This window comes from Heloderma suspectum, chromosome 3 (assembly GCF_057233095.1).
Source record: "Heloderma suspectum isolate Gila_16-S chromosome 3, 16-S_ref, whole genome shotgun sequence".
NCBI lineage: Eukaryota > Metazoa > Chordata > Lepidosauria > Squamata > Helodermatidae > Heloderma > Heloderma suspectum.
In genome coordinates this window covers 48,013,145-48,033,092 of record NC_139460.1, presented here as the reverse complement: position 1 = coordinate 48,033,092, position 19,948 = coordinate 48,013,145, and the positions used below count along the sequence as shown (strand labels likewise).

Sequence of the window (19,948 nt, the reverse complement as noted above, 5' to 3'; positions counted from 1 at the left end):
CAAGGAGGCAGTGATAAGACCGCTCTTAAAGAAGCCCTCCTTGGATCCTCAAGTTCTGAACAACTTTCGCCCAGTCTCAAATCTGCCATTTTGGGGCAAGGTGATTGAGCGGGAGGTGGCGGTGCAGTTGAAGGCACACTTGGAAGAAACTGATTATCTAGACCCATTTCAGTCAGGCTTCAGGCCTGGGCATGGGACTGAAACGGCCTTGGTCGCCTTGGTGGATGATATGAGGAGGGCTCTGGATAGGGGTGAATGCTCCTTCCTTGTTCTCCTCGACCTCTCAGCAGCTTTTGATACCGTTGACCACGGTATCCTCCTGGACCGCCTGGAGGGGTTGGGCATTGGAGACACTGTATTGCAGTGGTTCCGGTCCTTCCTCTCCGGTAGGTACCAGAGGGTATCACTGGGAGAGGAGGTTTCGGACCCGTGGCCACTTACTTGTGGGGTGCCACAGGGTTCCATCCTCTCCCCGATGCTATTTAACATCTATGTGAAGCCACTGGGGGCTACCATCAGGAGGTTTGGGGTGCAGTGTCATCAATATGCGGATGACAGGCAGCTCTACCTCTCATTCAAATCTTCACCAAGGTTGGCCGTAGAATCCCTGTCCAAATGTCTGGAGATGGTGAGTGTCGGGATGGGGAGGAATAAGCTGAAGCTGAACCCTGACAAGACCGAGGTACTTTTGGTGGGAGACAAGAGGAGGCTGGGGGATGTTGACCTGGTGTTGAATGGGGTACGGCTACCCTTGAAAGACCAGGTCCGCAGCCTGGGGGTCATTTTGGACTCCCAGCTGTCCATGGAGGCTCAGGTGTCAGCTGTGAGCCGGACAGCGCTGTACCAACTCCATCTGATACGGTGGCTGCGCCCCTTCCTTCCCGACCATCTGCTCCCATCGGTAGTACATGCCCTGGTCTCCTCTAGTTTAGACTACTGTAAAGCGCTCTACGTGGGGTTACCCTTGAAGACGGTTCGGAAGCTGCAGCTGGTACAGAACGTGGCGGCTCGCCTGATTAAAGGCAGCCGCCGGCGAGATCACATCACTCCAGTGCGGAAGGAGTTGCACTGGTTACCAGTTGTTTTCCGGGCCAAATTCAAGGTGTTGGTTTTGACCTTTAAAACCCTATATGGTTCCGGCCCAGCCTATCTTAAGGAGCGCCTCCAGCAACACCAGACAGGCCGCTTAACAAGATCAGCCTCGGATGGCCTTCTCTCTGTCCCATCAGCCAGGACAGCTAGACTGGTGGGGATGAGGGAGAGGGCCTTTTCTGTGGTGGCCCCCACTCTGTGGAACTCCCTCCCTAGGGAACTCCGTCATGCCCCCTCTTTAATGAGCTTCCGTCATGCATTAAAAACGTGGTTGTTCAGGCAGGCGTTTGGGGTGGGTTAGGGTATTTAAAAAAAAAAAAATTATGGTAAAATTTTATTGTTTTAAATTGTTTATGGTGGGTTGTACATCGCCCAGAGTGGCTGGGTGACCAGTCAGATGGGCGATTAATAAATTTAATAAATAAATAAATAAATAAATCATCCCCATATAACAGATGGTAAGCAGAGAAAAAAAGGGGTCTACCTTGTTAAGAGTCATCTAGTGAATTCATAGTAGAGACGAGATTCAAATCTGGATTTCTTGATTCATAGCTGAGTCTCTTAGCCTCTACACTATACCAGATGTCAGGGAGAATAAGGGAGTTAGCCTTGCCTGACAATGCTAGTTTTCTATATATAGGGGAGTGTGTGCACATGTTTGTGCGTATGTGTGTGTATATATACATTTATTAATCTGAGGCCTTATCTACTTAGGCCTAAATGTACAGGAGAGTTTAAAACTGTTTAGATATTTGTATGAGAGTGACATGATTGAAACATTAGCTGAATCTATGATACGCTAATGTGTGTCCCATTCAGACTCTTCCTCTTGCTTATATACCTACTTAGCTTTTTTACCCCTGGCTGGCATTATTGGAAAGTTGAAAGGGGTCATTCCTGCTAGGTTGATTAGTTTCTTTTGGTCACATTGGTATGTCAATTTAAGCCAAGAATTCTGGCATAATAAACCACGATGTGAACATGCCAGTGCATGCAGGAAGTTTGTTTCTGCTTCACACTTCCTTTCACCACAGTGAATAATCAACCAGGAAGAGAGAGCTTCACATAACATATGTACCCAAGATTATGGCCAGTGGTATAGTGGAGCAGGAACATGAGGTACAGGAACTCTCACACTTTTTTCAGCTCATCCTAATCAATCGCGTATTAAGCTATCTACTGCCAGTCCGTGTGGGTGGGGGGGTGGGGGGTGTCTTTGGGGGGGTGGCTATGGGGATTGTCATGGTGAGCACCTGCACTTCAAATTTACCACTATACCACTAATTATGGTTAAGTCCATCCAAACAAGTCAGGATTCATAAACTAGCTTTAAGCCAGACTTTGTTGTTGGCTTACAAATCCTGGTCTGTTTGAGTGCACTTAACTAAATCCCAGGTTTGGACATCACCTTGAGAGGGTTTTACCCTTAAAGACAGCCTAAAAATAATTTTACATAAACTTTAAATAAATAAATTGCAGATTTGAGCCTCACATGAAGCTATCCCTTCCTGGTTTGTTTACTCACTCTAATGAAGGGAAGAGTGAAATGTAGTGAATGGGCTGCATGTACCAGCATGTTGCTCGTGGTTTATTAAGCCAGAATTCCTGGCTTAAAAGTAACGTGCAAATGTGGTCTTCCAGTCCTCTTGTATACAAGATCTTGCAAGGGGTGGTTGGAGGGGAGGTGCAGATCACAACAGATCTGTTTTAATAATTCGGGGTATTTGATATGCTCATGCTAACCAATTGGTAGTCATCACTAATTTGACTATGATGTCAGTCTGTAAGTCGATGTGCTTGATTATTTGAGGATTGATAAGCAAATGTTAATTGTCATACAAAAATATTCAGCAATATAATGAAATGTGATCATTAGGAAGGGCCTAGAGAACGTTAAACAGTTAACTAGCTTTGAATACATGGGATCCAAATAGTACTGGAGGGGAACTACTTTCAAGGAGTCGTGGGTAAAACATACTTCTAACAAATTGTAAGACAATCATGGCTTGGATCAGCTTGTATTTTCCACCCGAAATATCAAAATCGCACCTTCCCACACTGCATAGTGGACGTGCCTGTCCTACAGGCTGCCTGTGCATAGATAAATGTTTGAATAGGACATACTTATGTTAGAATTCAATGTGTGAAGGTCTGATCAGGATCAGAAGAAGGATATATAAACCTAGTGTTGCTGGATATTTAAAATGTGCAGGTATGAGATTTTAGTGGGGAATCCCTTCCAGCTTACAAAGTCCACCTCATAGCTTTCAAAGCTGCTGGGGAATATGTAGTGATGTTTGCTTCCTTCCAGTTCTGCTATTGGTAGACAGTTGCTTCTGTTAGTTAAGTTACAGGATTTTGAAGATGAACATTTCTAGAAGTCCAGAGTTCAAGCCTGGCTTAAGAGAGCTTCTGGAACTTGCTGCTTTCTAGTTCTTTTAATAAAATAACCACTTTCTTCTGTTTATAATTTTTTAAAAAAATCTAACACTTATTTGTGCAAAAATAGTTTTAAAGCAATTCATGGATTTAAAAAACAACAAACTGTTATTTAGGAGGTGACACACCATTCCTTTATAAGTAGGTGAGCTTTATGAAGATTCTTTTGCAAATAAAGAGGGGGAAATAAATGAGGAGATCTTGCACATGATTATATCGCAGAGGAAGTATGATCACTCTGTCATCACACCAGTTCAACTAGTGTACAGCGCTGGGTGTTGAGGCATAGTGAGTCATGTTTAAAAGGCTATTTTCAGTTGCCTTCCATCACCTTCCTAAACAGGTGAGAAGTGATTTGTAAGTACATGTAAATGTAGTTAAAGCATTTAAACAGGAGCTAGGCGTAAGGATAGGATAAGATGAAGATTTTATTTAAGGGTTCTGTACTATACTGTACATTCCAGACTGGATAATATATTAAGGGCGCAAGCGTATGCAGATAAGTGGCTGCCTCCGGAATCAGAGGCGACAGCCTATCCAATGCAGGGCAGGAGAAGCGCTGCTCCTCCTGCCCTGCATTTTTGGCTAGAGAGACGCTTTTGGCTGTCTAGCTGCTGGAAGGCAGAGCGGGGGAGGAGGCTGCTGTACGACACATAGGATGTGTTGTACAGGCATTTCCGCCCTCCTTGCCCCAGAACGCCCCCCAGAACGCCCCGTTTTGGCCACTCCGTGCTACTGACTAGTGGCCATAGGACTGCTCCCTCCTATGTTCAAATATTTATGTTGTGTGCATCCTCCACATTTTGGTTTGGGAGGCTAGAGAAGGTTTATCTGGAAGAACTAGTTTCTGGGATTTACTTAAGTAACTGGTCCTCATACAAGATACATATGTGGCCTGTATTCTTACCATTTTCAGTTAGCATATGAGAAGACAGCTAATATATGAGCAAATTGTCTCCAAGGTGAAGTATAAGGTTTCAGAAATATATCTTCCTCTCCTACAAAGGAGATGGGTTTTTTGCTGAGAGTATTCTGGCATTTCTCTTGACTTTGCAACCTTTAATTTATTTTAAGATGTTGTGTTTCTGCCCATTTAGTGGGTATCCAAGATGGCAACCAACAAGTAATTAGGGGCTTCTCCACACGGGGCTTTTATCCTGTTATTGAGATTGGTTACTTACAGAAGTTTGTAGGTCCTTTGGATGACAATGTCAGCCTGCAGGGCATCTCCTGCACTAAATTACCTTTAACCCATTTTTAAAAGATCCGAGATAATGAGCCTTGAGTTTCCTCCTGAAAAGAGGAGATCACATGATAAGAGGAGCTAGACCACATCACTATCTAGTGGCTGTATAGTGAAAAATATAGAACACACAGATAACGGGGGAAAGTGGGGTGAAGGGAAGCATAGGTAAAGAGAGCCTGTCATGATCCTGCATTTAAAACAGAAGCAGAAAGCACCGGTAAAGTTGCAGAATTTTAAGCTGGTGTAGAAATGCTCTTTATCTGCCTTCCCTCCAGAAGTTTTGGATGACAACCCCCAGCATTCCTGACTACTGGTCATGCTGGCACGGGGCTGATGGGAGTTGTGGCCTCCAGATGTTTTGGACTTCAAGGTTGGGGAAGGCTGAATTAGATATAAAAGCCCTCCTTTTCGCTGAAAGTTCCTCCACATATGCTAGTCCTCACGTGGAATCTTTCTCCACTCCCTATAATGGGGGGGGGGGTCTCCAGCATGGTGTCCGTGGACACCACTGGGTCCACAGACAGCTCTATTGGCACCTGCCAGGCTTCCTGCTCCACCTGATTTTAACTTTGTTTAGATTTTTTAAAATTAAAAATATTTTAACTATGAGGTTGGCACGCTCCAAAGCGAAGCACTGACTCCAGCACCTTCTTTATTTCTAATAATACCTCTGCTCCCAATATGGGGCAAATAAGTGATTTGGCATTTGGGGCTCTTGCCTCTGCCATGTACTCAATAACTTCTAGGACAAGTTATTTGTCTCTTAGCCTCACCAGCTTGCTTTCTGGGAAACGGGTATTTTTTTTTTAATGGCCACACCCACCATAACAGCCATTTTGTGAATGGACAGGTCCTCCCATGGCAACCATTTTGTTCGAATGCCCACAACACTTTCAAAATTCCAGATGTGCCCACTGACTCAAAAACGTTGGGGCTCCCTGCTCTATAACATGTACCCCTGAAAATGGCTGCCTGGAAAACATGGCAGATGGTGCGTTATGGGGGTGGCTGTCTAGCTTGCCTGAGGATGTCATCAGGATTGCCTGAGAAAGCTTTTGACATAATTTGCTTGTCAGCTATAGCTCAGTGGTGCTTTGCATGTATGGATGCTCAAAGATGTGATCTGTTCTGCATTTTAAAGAAAACTGACCTGATTCATACTTCCTGGACTAACATACAGATCACAATGCAGTGGCTGGCTGGGACATGCTGGGAGTTGTAGGACTTTGTTTCCATCTAAACATGCATTGGATTGCTCCTTAAGTATTTTACTTTATTGTTTTCTTGGTTTTAAAATATTTTTATCCTGCCCTTCTTGTAGAAGTCTTCAAGGCAGCTAGCAGCCAATTGAAAATTATAGTAAGTGCAAAAGCTGGTTTGAAACTCAACATTAAAAAAACTAAGATCATGGCATCTGGCCCCATCACTTCCTGGCATATAGAAGGGGAAGAAATGGAAGCAGTGACAGATTTTACTTTCTTGGGCTCCAAGATCACCGCAGACGGTGACTGTAGCCATGAAATTAAAAGACGCTTGCTCCTTGGGAGGAAAGCTATGGCCAACCTAGACAGCATAGTAAGAAGCAGAGACATCACCTTGCCGACAAAGGTCCGTCTAATCAAAGCTATGGTTTTCCCAGTAGCAACGTATGGCTGTGAGAGCTGGACTATAAGGAAGGCTGAGCGCCGAAGAATTGATGCTTCGAACTGTGGTTCTGGAGAAGACTCTTACGAGTCCCCTGGACTGCAAGGAGGTCAAATCAGTCCATCCTCAAGGAAATCAACCCTGAGTGCTCATTGGAAGGACAGATAATGAAGCTGAAGCTCCAATATTTTGGCCACCTAATGCGAAGAGAAAACTCCCTGGAAAAGACCCTGATGCTGGGAAAGACTGAAGGCAAAAGGAGAAGGGGACGGCAGAGGATGAGATGGCTAGATAGCATCACCGGGTTTTTTTTTTTTTTTTTACAATGCAGCCAAAGGCCGTTAATGAGGTTGCAAAGTGAGCTCCCTTGGGAGGGAGTTTCAAAGTGTGGATGCAGCTGCTGAAAAGGTCCTCCTTTTGTTCCCAACAAGATGAGGTTGTTGGGAGACACAGGAGGGCCTCTGTTGACAATCTTAATAAACAAGCAGGCTTGTATGGGAGGCAGCAGTCCTTCAGATACCCTTGTCTTTTAATAAGATGCCTATTCTTCCCCCCACCCCCTTCTTGACTGTGTATTGTGTGGGCAATTTTGTAAGGGTGCCTACTATTCAGTTATTTGGAGCCAACATTTCTAGTATAGCCTACATAGCCTACAATGCAACACTGACTGTTGTTCTTTTCTTCCCCTTGTACCTGGTGAAGAGGTGATACCTTTCTCTAACAAGTACTGTGTTCTGTTAACCTGCATCTTACAAAAGTAATTATTGATCCTACTGGGAAAGTTCTTCCTGGTAACACACAGGTCCAACTGAAGGCAAAAAAACTCACTTGTCCATATGCTGCACAGTTAATCTGAAATGTTTCCAACATCTTTTTCCTTCAGCCTCTACAACTAAGAGGGGGGCTGGGCCAGAGACGGGGACCTAATGACACTAATGCCCAGTCCTCTGTCTGCCAGTAGCCTGTTGGAGGAATGCCTTGTGCTTAGGAGACTATCCTCTCCAGAGCAGATCTGGGGAAATGAAGAGGAACAGAAAATGAATGTAAGTAAACGCACAGGCTGGAACCCTTGTTAGGCGTTTCCTTCAGCAACCGTGATGAGTGTGTGTGTCATAATTCATTCTGTACATCAGGGACAGGGAAACCTATGGCCCTCCAGATGTTGCTGAACTTCAACTCCTGCCAGTCCCAGACAGCATGGCCAGTGGTCAGAGATGATAGGAGATGTAGTCCAACAGCATATCAAGAGCCACCCCTGCTGTGTATGTGTCTCCTGAACTAACACAAATGGAATATCCTGATTCTCCCATTGTACATGTGGGCTGCATGTGGCTGCTCCTTCTATGGCTCAGAGGAAGCCTGGCTTGCTATTTCCTGCAGCCCGGCTGATTGGCCATCAGCTGCGCTGCAGGAAATAGAACTCACAGATTGCCCCCCTCCCCAAAAAGGTTGCCCACGCCTGCCCTATCCTTATGGCAGGGGAATATATATTTAAAAACTCCCTTGCAGATCTGTGGCAAAACACTGGCAATCAGTAGGGGTCCAAAGTACCTTCCTGAGAAGGCCTTGCAACTGCATTTCGAAAGCTCCAAAGGGGAGTAGTAGTGACCTGGTGTAAGAATGCACTTTTAATGATGCCACCACGGGTTATTCACTTCAGGGTCAGTAGAACTCTGACTCTGTGTGTGTGCATAGCTCTGTGGTAGAGCACGTGCTTTGCATGCAGAAGGTCCAAGGTTCAATCCCTGGAACACCCAGTTAAATAATCTTGGATAGCCTCTGTTCTGAGATGCTAGAGAGCTACTACTAGACAAGCCACTGGGGCTGAGTCAGTATGGCAGCTCCTTATGTCTAGAATCCTCATCCTAACCAGTAATAATTGCTCAAGATTTTGCTAAGGACAGAAGTCAATGTGGCCTCATGAGATCTCAGTATTCCCTAATTTTTGCTGAGGTAACAGAAATGTTGAAGGTACTGACCAGGCAGAATTAGTGGAAGGGAAGGAGGGGTGCTTAGCCCTTCCTATGTTGCCAAGCTTCCCCTGAAAATATTCCCCCTTTCCCTGCCTTTTCCCCTCAACTGGGCATAGTTCTGTATTTAGTGGCCTCCTGGAGCGGGTGGGGGGAAGCCCAGAGAGTATTGTAGAGGGAATTGGCAACTGGTAGACTTAGTGTGCTGACAGTACTTCCTGCCTTGCCATGCATTAGCATTATGACAGAGGAACCCAGGGTTGGGAACCCTGTTTTTTCCCCTTGTAATGTCTAGTTCTGCTCTTAGTGAATGAAAAAAAAGTCTCGTTTTCTCTCTGATGACTTAAGTAATGCCCATCTTTCAGAAAATAATATTTGGAGAATAATAAGTGACCAATCTCTTTTTTCAGCAATTAAGCTGATTTGCAATATCTCTACAGAAGAATAGAGCAGATATGTGCATACATTAGTAGGCCAAAAAAGCTGCACATTATACTGTGGTAGTATTTCGAAAATAAGGCTTCATGTTGGCTGTTGCCTTTAGTTCGCTGCAAGGATGGCCAGATTTCAGAAGCTGATAAGTCACATGCAGATATCTCTACCTGGCCAAGGACTGAACATTCTGCCAATGTTGTCTGTCTCCTTCCAGTAGTTCTATGTGCTGCAACTTCTCCCTTCTTCTCTCCATTTCTGCTTCCTTACTTCTCCCATCTTAGCCCATGGGATGGAGAATTGTACCTTGCCGGGTTCAGAGGTTGTACTTGTACCATCAATTATTTTCTTCATATTATGCCACTAGCAAGAGCTTTGGGCTGGGAGATCAAACCAGGGACAAGTTGAGTGTACCTTTCCTTAAAACAATAAATAAGGTATCATCTTGGTAAGACTACATATTTGCCATGAGTGTCCCACACATCACTATCTTTGAATGTCTGGGGGAAGGAGAAAGACTGCACCAATGCCATGGGGCAAAGGACAAACTGTGTTCATGCAGGAGGAAGAGGATGAAGGGATGCGGGGGGGACAACTTGATGGATGAAATCCTGAGGGGACAGTAGCTTGCCCATAGAAGCAGCAAGCAGCTGTGTCATTTTGGCATCTGACCCAGGAGAGTGGGAGCATGAGGCTACCAGCACTGAGGCCTGAAGCACTCCCCCATTCAGGAGCAGAAGGGTAGCCTGCTCAGGAGCAACGGGCTACTTATAAGTGAGATTCTACTCACAAGGAGGAAGGTGGAGAGAGGAGAAAATGGGACATAGTTTGAAGAGCTCCCTGTAAAAGGTAGAAGGTAGGTGAGCCCAAAGAGGAAGGATCTTCTAAGCTATTCTCAGAGCAATGATGGAGACAAACAGAAAGAAGGGCCATTGCTCAGTTGTAGAGCAGATGCTTTGCATGCAGAATGTCCCAGGTTCAATCCCTGGCATCTCCAAGTAGGGATAAGGATAGGCTGACCATACATACCGTTTTAAATGGGATAGTACCGTTTTTTTCATATTTCCCAACCATCCCGTTGTTTTAATATAAATGTCAATTTTGTCCCGTTTTTAATTTTTTGTAAAAGAACTGAACGCGTTTATCATAAGGCTCTATGCCAATCAACGCGTGCAGTAAAACTACTAGTGTGATGAAACAGGAAGTTCCATTTACTTTATCCAGTCAAGGCCAGGCTTCTTGAGCTAGAGACGATCAGATGCCGCCCCCTTGCTTGTCTGCAGTGGTGGGGAATTCAAGAGCCGGTCGCTAAGCCCCATTCAGCAAGTGGGAGCCAGTGGGGTGAATCTTACTGTTATTTCTGCCATCATTCCGCCCATAGAGATTCTTTCTGCCCTACGTTCAGTTTGATTTGGACTTTTCAGACTCATATTTCGGTTCAACAGGCTGTTAGCTATTTTTTTTATTACAGTGGAATATTACATAACCCTGTCCCGCTTTTGTCATCCCAATATCCCGTTTTTGTCTCAAGGAAATATGATCAGCCTAGCTATCTTGCCTGAAACCCAGGAGAGCTGCTGCCCGTCAGTATCAACAATACTGGGCTAGATGGACCAATGGTCTGACCAGTATAAGGCTGCTTCCTATGATTCTATGAGGGTGGGAGTTTGTCAACTCACTTTCCTCCTTCTGAAGCTCTGGACAACTAGTTGAGGTGACCTGAAGGGGTGTGTGCATTTGTGCATGCATAATGCACACTATCCTCCATACTGCACAAAAAGGGTCTCTGTGTGTGTACATGCAAGGCACCCCACCTCCCACACATCTCATGCATATATTCACTTTAATAATGCGATTTTGTTAGTTGAGCCTGTTTCATCTCCTTGGCCACATATTATTGCCTACACCGTTTGTTCAAGGACAGTGGGACCCCCTAACACTCTGAGCAATATGCAGTAGGATAGATTCTACTGTGCTGATAAGACCCAAGAAAATGGTAGAGTATGGGCTTCCATGTGGGACTGTAGACTGATGTATTATGATGTATGTAATGTATCATTTTTCAAATGTCTTATTAGGTATGGTACAAAATATTTGTAGGGTTCTCTCACGTTGATATAAATCATTTGATTTACTCTGAAGTAAGCACTGATTCTCAGCTGAATATTTAACTAGCTGCAATGAAAAGCACTATAACTGAGGTGATGTGAAAGTTCTGTCTTGAAGTGTTTGATCTCTGATGGCTCATTCACACAGTGAAGTCATCACTTGATGTTTTGGTCATCGTAGAATAGCTGTGCATGTATGAAGAGGATGGCAGATTATATACATCAACAATACTTTTGCACATTTATAGCAACACCTATTTAAAGCACATCAGTCACTATTTTGCAATAGAAATTGTAGGCACAGGCCCCCTGATCTGGATTGGGTCCATAGTGTGTGAGGGAAGAGTTAAAGTCCTCCTACCCCCATGCTAGGGTTCAATCCAGACTGGGCCTTTTGTGCCTACTCTAGAGTAAAGAAAAAGACATAGCTGCTAGCTATGTCTTTAAAGTAATGTCTGTTTTGGACCTCAGGTGGCAGGTGATGTGAAAGACTCCTGACTGAGACTGTCTAGAGCAGGGGGTCTCTAATGTGATGGCCCATGGGCAGCAATGTGCCCATGGACATCTCTCTTGGTGCCCACCAGGCTCCTTCCCCCTTTTGTTCTTTATTTCATTTCTTAAGATTTTTTTTGGGGAAAAAATTCTTTAGCTGGGATGCTGGCATGCTGGAAAGCAAAGTGCTGCTCTCTAGGGTAATATTCATTTGTGTTCAAACAGGTGATTTCCTGTTTTAGAGCTCAGATCTCAACTCTGCCTTATACTTAGGTTCTTGGACAAGTTACTTTTAGTCTTGTCGGTTTGCTTTCTGGGAAATGAGTATTTTGTGACCAGCTGTGCTGGTAGACACCATGGCAGACTTTTCATGAATGGGCAAGCCCTTCTCCCATGGCAGCCATTTTGTGAGAGCATCCACAGCATTCTCTCAAAATTCAGATGTGCCCACCGAACCAAAAAGTTTGGGGATGCATGCTCACTCTTGTCAGCAGTGAACAAATAGTCTAGCCGGATATAAGGCTTGATATATCTGTGTTCCTATATTCCTCTCCTGGTTTGTTTTTTTCCTTCCAAGTGGAATCAGATTGAGAATGGGGTGCAGGGGGGTGTTGCTCCTTTTTCCATGCCGTTTCTTGATTTTAATTCCTCTTCCAACTGAAACCGCTATTTGTTCCTCAGGAGGAAAGATAGAGGTACTATATTTTTTCCCCGTGTGGCAGATGGCAGTTTTCGGGGCTATTGTTTAGGTTGGGGGAAATGCTGAGGGGGGAAAGGGCAAAGAACCCCAACAACCTCCACACCACACCTCCCCCACAGCTACATTTAACTTTTGAAAACCTCAACAACAAAGGACCCTTAGAGTGGACTAATGGAATCATAATTGGGGTATAAGACCACAAAATGTCTTAATTGTCCTTCCATCCAGCATGTCTTCTGTATTAAATGATTATTGTGCTTGGAAAAACCAACATGTAGATTAGCTCAAGAATGTAAATTAGTTGTCAGACACAGAACAAAAGCTTTATTTAAGATACTTCACATTCCACTGTCTTTCCTAGGGGTTAAGAGTGATTAAAGTGAGATCTTCTCTTTTTGTCTAAAAGTTGTGCCTGCCTATTTGAAAACACGGCTCTTCTGTAACCTTTGTTGAGTTTATGGAAAACAGGTTTATGTTTTGTATATGTCTACAAAGGAATTGTAGGTGAGGCATGGTATGACAGCAGTGCTAGGACTCCAGAGATCTTGTTTGTATGATGTAAGCTTTGAAATGACTCTCTGGAGTTTTGATTTTTTAGCAGTGTTGCCTTGGTCTGCAGACATCTTTGCTTTTCACAGAGGCAGTTAGGGTGAATCAGCCTGCTTGTGGAAGAAATCCTCTGTGATCATCGAGGGAGCTTTATTCCATAAACTTGATACAGTGTTGAAGAAATTTCCAGTAGATTTTATTCCACTTGTTTCCCTATGAGGATGAATCAAATACATTCAGCATCTTTCTTTAGATTAATGCTCTGTCTGCACTACATGGTGCCTTGGCCCTGTAGGATGATCTCTAGAAGAACGTTTGTAGGACTGAGCTTTCTTGCAGAACCCTTAAAGACATTTTGAATGCTAGTTGACTAAAGAGAGGTGCCCGGATTTAGGGGTGTTATAAGATGTCATAATCATTGAAGCTGGGGTGCTTGTAAAAACAAATGTCCAAATATTTGTGAGCAGGATTAAGGAGAGCAGGGCTTGCTTTGATTCTGCAAGCCACTGCCACCTTCTCCTGCTCCAAGGCCCTGAAACTTACCTTAGGGCAGGGGTCCCCAACGCAGTGCCCATGGGGATGTCCAACAGTGCCCGCCAAGCTCACCACTCCCCGCCCCTTAAAAAATGTAACCATGATGTTGATGATGATGATGATAATACCACCTTGAAGAATTTTAGGGTGCCAGGCTCTCCTTTCTGTTCCTGAACCTCCCAGAGATTTGCTCTTCAGGGGGCAGGAAGAGAAGGAAAGAGGTGCTTCCTGGCCCCACCCGATCTTTTTCCATCCACACAGACTGTTGTCCTTCACTCTCTGTCTTATTGCTCCACTCCCAGACTCTAGCCTGGCAACTTCTCTCCACCCAACCCCTTTCCTTACTATTTATATCCCTTCTCCACCCCTAGCCTTCTTTCTCTCCATTTCTAGCCTTGCTCTTTCTCTCCCACTCACAGCTTTATCTTGTTGTTTCTCTCTTCTCTTAGTCTGTAGCCTTGCTATTTCTCTCCCTTCCACCATTTTGCCTTGCTATTTCCCCCTCCCTTCCAGCCTCTAGCCTCACTCATTCTCTCCCTGCCACCTCTTTTGACCAGCCAGACCCCCACTAGCCACATCCTCCATAGGAGCCATTTTGTGGTGGTGCCCACAGCAGTTTCTCAAATTCCCAAATGTGCCTCAGGATCCAAAAAACGTGGAGATTCCTGCCTTAAGGCATGAAAAAGGGGAAATGGTGCCAAGGTGGCCATGTGTCCTCTTTTACAGAGGACAGACTTCTATTTGAAGGGCTGCCAGAGGGCCATCCTCTGTTTGAAGGTGTCCTCTATTTGAAAGGTTGTCCTGTCCAAGTATGGTTTAAAGATAAAGAACAGTTGCCCATCAATACTTAGCAGCTGGACAGCAGACTTAACAGACAAACAGACAGGTCTTCCATCATGTGCTGCCGTTGTATTTCTATTTAAATTATCCTTTGTTCTAAATTTGCATGTATACATACAAATTAGCACATGTAAATTTCATGCACATGTTTGTCGTTTTGGGGGTGATACATAAGTGGCCACCCTAATGAGCACTGTCTTGACCCTAGCAGAGCATCTTTTCCTGCCAGGATGATTACTACCAGTCCCAAAACCCCCAGCAAAATTTTGACACTGTGTGCTATTTCTGCCAGGGAGGACCTTTTCCTTGGAGGAAATGATATACATGGCATCAGTTCTGTGTCAGAAATTCCTTTATCAGTCACTGCAGGCCCTTCAGCTCAGGCTTAATGCATACCTGTTACCACCTTCCCCCCTCTCCCATGGTAAGTTTCAGGACCTTGGGACAAGTGAAGGGGGAGATGGCAGCAGAGGGTGCTTTGTGGGCTCCCTCCTAGCTTTTTGCAGGCAACTGGAATGCTCACAAAGGCTCAGGCCCTTTTGTGGGCAGAAGGGCAGGGAAGAAGGATGTTCCCACATCTCTACCATATGTTCTGTTATAAGAGCTTAATTATATGTTATGGAAGATACATGACTGCTGCCAACATAATTCTCCACCACGTATTCCCCAGTAACCTGGTATTATTTTAACCCTATGTTTTGGCAATGCCCAGTAGTTGCCTCTTTTTGGGAGGAGGTTATTTTACAGATAAACCTCGTACTGGAACACCGTTTAATATTTCTTATGTACATGTCCTCTTAAATTATCTACCTGCTCCTTGGAAGTTAATGCACAGTGAATGCAAATGGATTTTCCGTACCCTTTTGACAGCTAAAAGGCTGATATTAAACACTGGAAGGATAAATGCTTACTTCCTATAACACAATGGACTGAGGACATAACATTTTCAACATTTAAATGGGTGATATATAAACATCTCTTGTGAATGGATATTATATATATACTGTTAATATATTTATTTATTTTGTATTTATTGCATTACTATACTGTCCCATAGCTGAAGTCGCTGGGTGGTTTACAGAAGTTAAAACATTAAATACAATATAAAAAGTTTTAAATCCATTTACATATAAGCACGCAGACAATATATACAAACAACATATGACTAAAAACAATACTGAACTATCAGTCATAACTAAAGACACATCCAGGACCAATTAAAACTCATCATGTGCTGCCAAATGCCTGAGAAAAGAGAGAGGTCTTAACCTGGCACCGAAAAGATAATAATGTTGGTGCCAGGCAGACCTCATCAGAGCACTTGTTCCACAGAGGGGGGGCCACCACTGAGAAGGCCCTCTCCCTCATTGCTGCCTTCTGAGCTTCCCTTGGAGGAGGCACTCAGAGGAGCACCTTAGATGCTGAACATAGTGTATGTGTAGGTTCATTTCAGGAGAGACGTGCTGTTAGGTATTGCAGTCCAAAACCGTGTAGGGCTTTATAGTTAAAACCAGCACCTTGAATTGAGCTCAGAAGCATATAGGCAGCCAGTGCAAGCAAGCCAAAGTCGGTCCTATATGTTCAGACCTTCTGGTCCCTGTTAATAATCTGGCCACTGCATTTTGCACAAGCTGCAGCTTCTGCTGTCTTCAAAGGCAGCCCCACATAGAGTGCATTGCAGTAATCTAACTTGGAGGTTACCATTGCACAGACAACTGAAGCCAGGTTATCCCTGTCCAGGCAGAGGCATAGCTGGGCCACCACCCAAAGTTGGTAGAAGGCACTCTGTGCCACGGAGGCCACCTGACCCTCAAGCAACAAAGATGGTTCCAGGAGGACCCCCAAGCTACAGACCTGCTCCTTCAGGGGGAGTGCAACCCTATCCAGAATGGGTTGAACACCCTCCATCCAGTCAGCAGAGCCACCCACCAACAGCATCTCAGTCTTGTCTGCATTGAGTTTCAGTTTATTAGCCCTCATCCAGTCCATTGTTGCAGCCAGGCAGTGATTTAGCACATCCACAGCCTCACCTGAAGAAGATGAAAAGGAGAAATAGAGCTGCATGTCATTAGCATACTGATGACAATGCACCTCAAAACTCCAGATGACCGCACTCAGCCGTTTCATGTAGATGTTGAACAGCATGGGGGACAAAACTGACCTTTGTGGAACCCCATATTGGAGAAGCCGTGGGGCCAAGCAGTGTTCCCCAAGCACCGCCTTCTGGAGCCAACCCTCCAAGTAGGAGCAAAACCACTGTAATGCTGTGCCTCCCACCCCCAGCTCAGAGAGCCGACCCAGAAGAATACCACGGTTGATGGTATCGAAAGCCGCCGAGAGATCAAGGAGAATCAACAGGGTCACACTCCCCCTGTCTTTCTCCCAACATAGGTCATAATACAGGGTGACCAAGGCTGTTTCTGTGCCAAAACCTGGCCTGAACCCCAATTGAAATGGATTCAGATAATCGGTCTCATCCAAGAGTGCCTGGAGCTGGTTGGCAACCACTCGCTCAAGGGCCTTGCCCAGGAATGGAACATTTGCAACCGGCCTATAATTATTAAGGGTTTCTGGGTCTAGGGAGGGTTTCTTCAGGAGTGGTCTCATCACCGCCTCTTTCAGGCAGCCTGGGACCACTCCCTCTCTCATGGAGGCATTAGTCACCTCCCTAGCCCAGCCCAACTTCCCTCCCTGCTAGTTTATATTAGCCAAGAACGGCAAGGATATATTGGTCTGTTTTTGTTGAAATTTATGTATAATTTTTAGCTGTATTTTCATATTTATTTATTTATTTATTCAATCAATCAATCAATCAATCGCCCATCTGGCTGGTCACCCAGCCACTCTGGGTGATGTACAGAATATATAATAAAACAGTTTAAAACAATAAAATTCCACAGTAAAACATCGTTTTTCTAAAAATACCCTAACCCACCCCAAATACCTGCCTGAACAACCACATTTTTAATGCACGATGGAAGCTCATTAAAGAGGGGGCATGGTGGAGTTCCCTAGGGAGGGAGTTCCACAGAGTGGGGGCCACCACAGAGAAGGCCCTCTCCCTCGTCCCCACCAGTCTAGCTGTCCTGGCTGATGGGACAGAGAGAAGAACATCCAAGGCTGATCTTGTTAAGCATCCTGTGTGGTGTTGCTGGAGGCGCTCCTTAAGATAGGCTGGACCGGAACCATATAGGGTTTTAAAGGTCAAAACCAACACCTTGAATTTGGTCCGGAAAACAACTGGTAACCAGTGCAACTCCTTCCGCACTGGAGTGATGTGATCTCGCCAGCGGCTGCCTTTAATCAGGTGAGCTGCTGTGTTCTGAACAAGCTGCACCTTCTGAACCGTCTTCAAGGGTAACCCCACATAGAGCGCATTACAGTAGTCTAAACGAGAGGAGACCAGGGCATCTACTACTGATGGGAGCAGATGGTCGGGAGGGTAGGGGCACAGCTGCCCTATCAGATGGAGTTGGTACAGCGCTGTCCGGCTCACAGCTGACACCTGAGCCTCCATGGGCAGCTGGGAGTCCAAAATGACCCCCAGGCTGCGGACCTGGTCTTTCAAGGGTAGCCGTATCCCATTCAACACCAGGTCAGCATCCCCCAACCTCCTCTTGTCTCCCACCAAAAGTACCTCAGTCTTGTCAGGGTTCAGCTTATTCCTCCCCATCCAGCCACTCACCGTCTCCAGACATTTGGACAGGGTATCCACAGCGAACCTTGGTGAAGATCTGAACGAGAGGTAGAGCTGCGTGTCATCCGCATATTGGTGACACTGCACCCCAAACCTCCTGATGATAGCCCCCAGCAGCTTCACATAGATGTTAAATAGCATTGGGGAGAGGATGGAACCCTGTGGCACCCCACAAGTGAGCTGCCGTGAGTCCGAAACCTTCTCTCCCAGTGCTACCCTCTGGTACCTGCCGGAGAGGAAGGACCAGAACCACTGCAATACAGCGTTTCCAATGCCCAACCCCTCCAGGCGGTCCAGGAGGATACAGTGGTCAACGGTACCAAAAGCCGCTGAGAGGTTGAGGAGAACAAGGAAGGAGCATTCGCCCCTATCCAGAGAGTGTGTGTGTGTGTGTGTGTGTGTGTATATACACACACACACACACATACATACATACATATATATATATATATATATATATATATATATATAATGCATGCATTGAAATTTATGTACCTACATTTTCTTTTTCTTTTTGTTATGTGTTGTTGACATTTTACAATAAAAAATTAATAAAACAAAACCTGGTGCTCTCCATCAGCCCCAGCCAGCATGGATAATGGTCAGGCATTATGGTAGTTGTAGTCCAAAACATCTGGAGGGAACTGGGTTGCCCACGCCTGCTCTGTTAAGAAACATGTGTGTGATGTGACATCACACCCAGCATTTTCATGGCTTGCTCCAATGGCTGCTTATTTACAGGTGGTACAGATGATGTGACATCACACATTTATTTCCCTAGGTATTTCCAGGGGAATGTGATGTGGATGGGGGAGATGCAGGTCAGTGGCAAGGGACGTTTGCAACAGCAAGCTGAGTGCATTTCATGCCTACATCAGTTATATGATGTCAGGTTATTGGTCTCAATAAAATGTCCCAATTTCACAGCTGCAAGAACTTTGCATGGAAGTATTGCCTAACCCCTTTGTTTCTTCATCATTTGTTTTATTTACTCCTATTGTACGAAGTGTCTCAGACAAATAAAATGGATTATACTTAATGTATTTACAAAATATCCAGTATCACTTGTAACATTGGCACAGTGTAATTCAGTATTTTTCAGCTGTACAGCAGTAAGCTGAAAATCTGGGTACAGTCATGAAAACCTGGCATGCAGGGCTCTGGAACACAGTCTAATTGTTCTAGAAAAAACATTGGAAGAGAAAGGGAAAGGCTTAGATATTTTAAGATGGAATGCGTAACCTTTTTGTGCAAACTTTCATTTTTTCAGATCTCAAGTTCCACTTACAAATATAGGAATGAGGAATTCAAGAGACAATTCTCACATCTGCCGGATTTGGAAGGGCTCATAGTAGGTAAGAGGAGGCACTTTCAAGAGGTGGATGGGCTCTGTTAAAGAAAACCCAAATGGCAGCTTTTTCTTTTTAAAGTAAGCTTGCACCATCATCAGGAATGTTTGGAAACATAATGGTAAAAACACACCATGATTGGAATCAAGAGCCAGTGTAGTATAGTGGTTAGAGTCTTGGACTGGGATTTGGGAAATCTGGGTTCTAGTCCCGGCTCAGCCATGAAAGTCACTGGGTGACTCTGGGCCAGTCACTGACTCTCAGCTTAAACTACCTCATAGGGTTGTTGTGAGGATAAAATGGGAAGGAGGAGGCGTTGTAAGCCCCCCTGGGTTCCTTGCAAAAGGAAAAAAGGCGGGATATAAATATATTGTAATAAACTGATAAAATGAAAAGGAGGGGAATTTACCATGAAAAGGGTAAATGTGTTGTATTTCAAATGCTATTATTTCTAGGTTATATATGTTTCAAATCAAGCTATTTTTCAGTTGCATGACAGTGTAATGGGTGACTATGGATAATAAGTTACTGCTGCCACTTATTTATGTAATGTGGATGGTGAGCTATGTGCTCAAACTAGCTGGTAGTAGGTCCATTAGGAATTGCTTATGAACATTTTTTTAAAATTGCGAGTCTGTAGGCGGGATTTTTTTATTCTATAAATAATAGCTGTATAAATAATCAGTGTTAGTGAAAGCATTTGCTAAAATGATAAGCAATTAATATAAAAAAGGGGGTGGAAAAATATGCCTATCACCTAAAGCTAGACCTCAGCAATGTTACTGAAAATTATATGTAAACAATGGTAGGTACATCAACTGAACTCCTCCAGTACTTGATGGTTTTAATTGTGTTC

General features: G+C 44.6%; 1 protein-coding gene across 2 annotated transcripts in view; it reads left to right on the top strand.

Annotated features, from left to right (window-relative positions):
* Nucleotides 1–19,948, top strand: part of GRAMD1C (GRAM domain containing 1C) — a 92,706-nt gene that overhangs the window by 10,337 nt on the left and 62,421 nt on the right. The window contains exons 1-3 of one of the 2 annotated variants that reach the window (XM_084843111.1): nucleotides 2,125–2,211; nucleotides 7,305–7,464; nucleotides 19,014–19,098. In XM_084843111.1, coding sequence (XP_084699237.1) covers nucleotides 7,348–7,464; nucleotides 19,014–19,098 — 202 coding nt within the window. In that variant the 5' untranslated portion in view covers nucleotides 2,125–2,211; nucleotides 7,305–7,347. Of the gene's footprint in view, nucleotides 1–2,124; nucleotides 2,212–7,304; nucleotides 7,465–19,013; nucleotides 19,099–19,948 lie in introns of those variants that run through there. The other variant, XM_084843110.1, reaches the window with a different exon arrangement.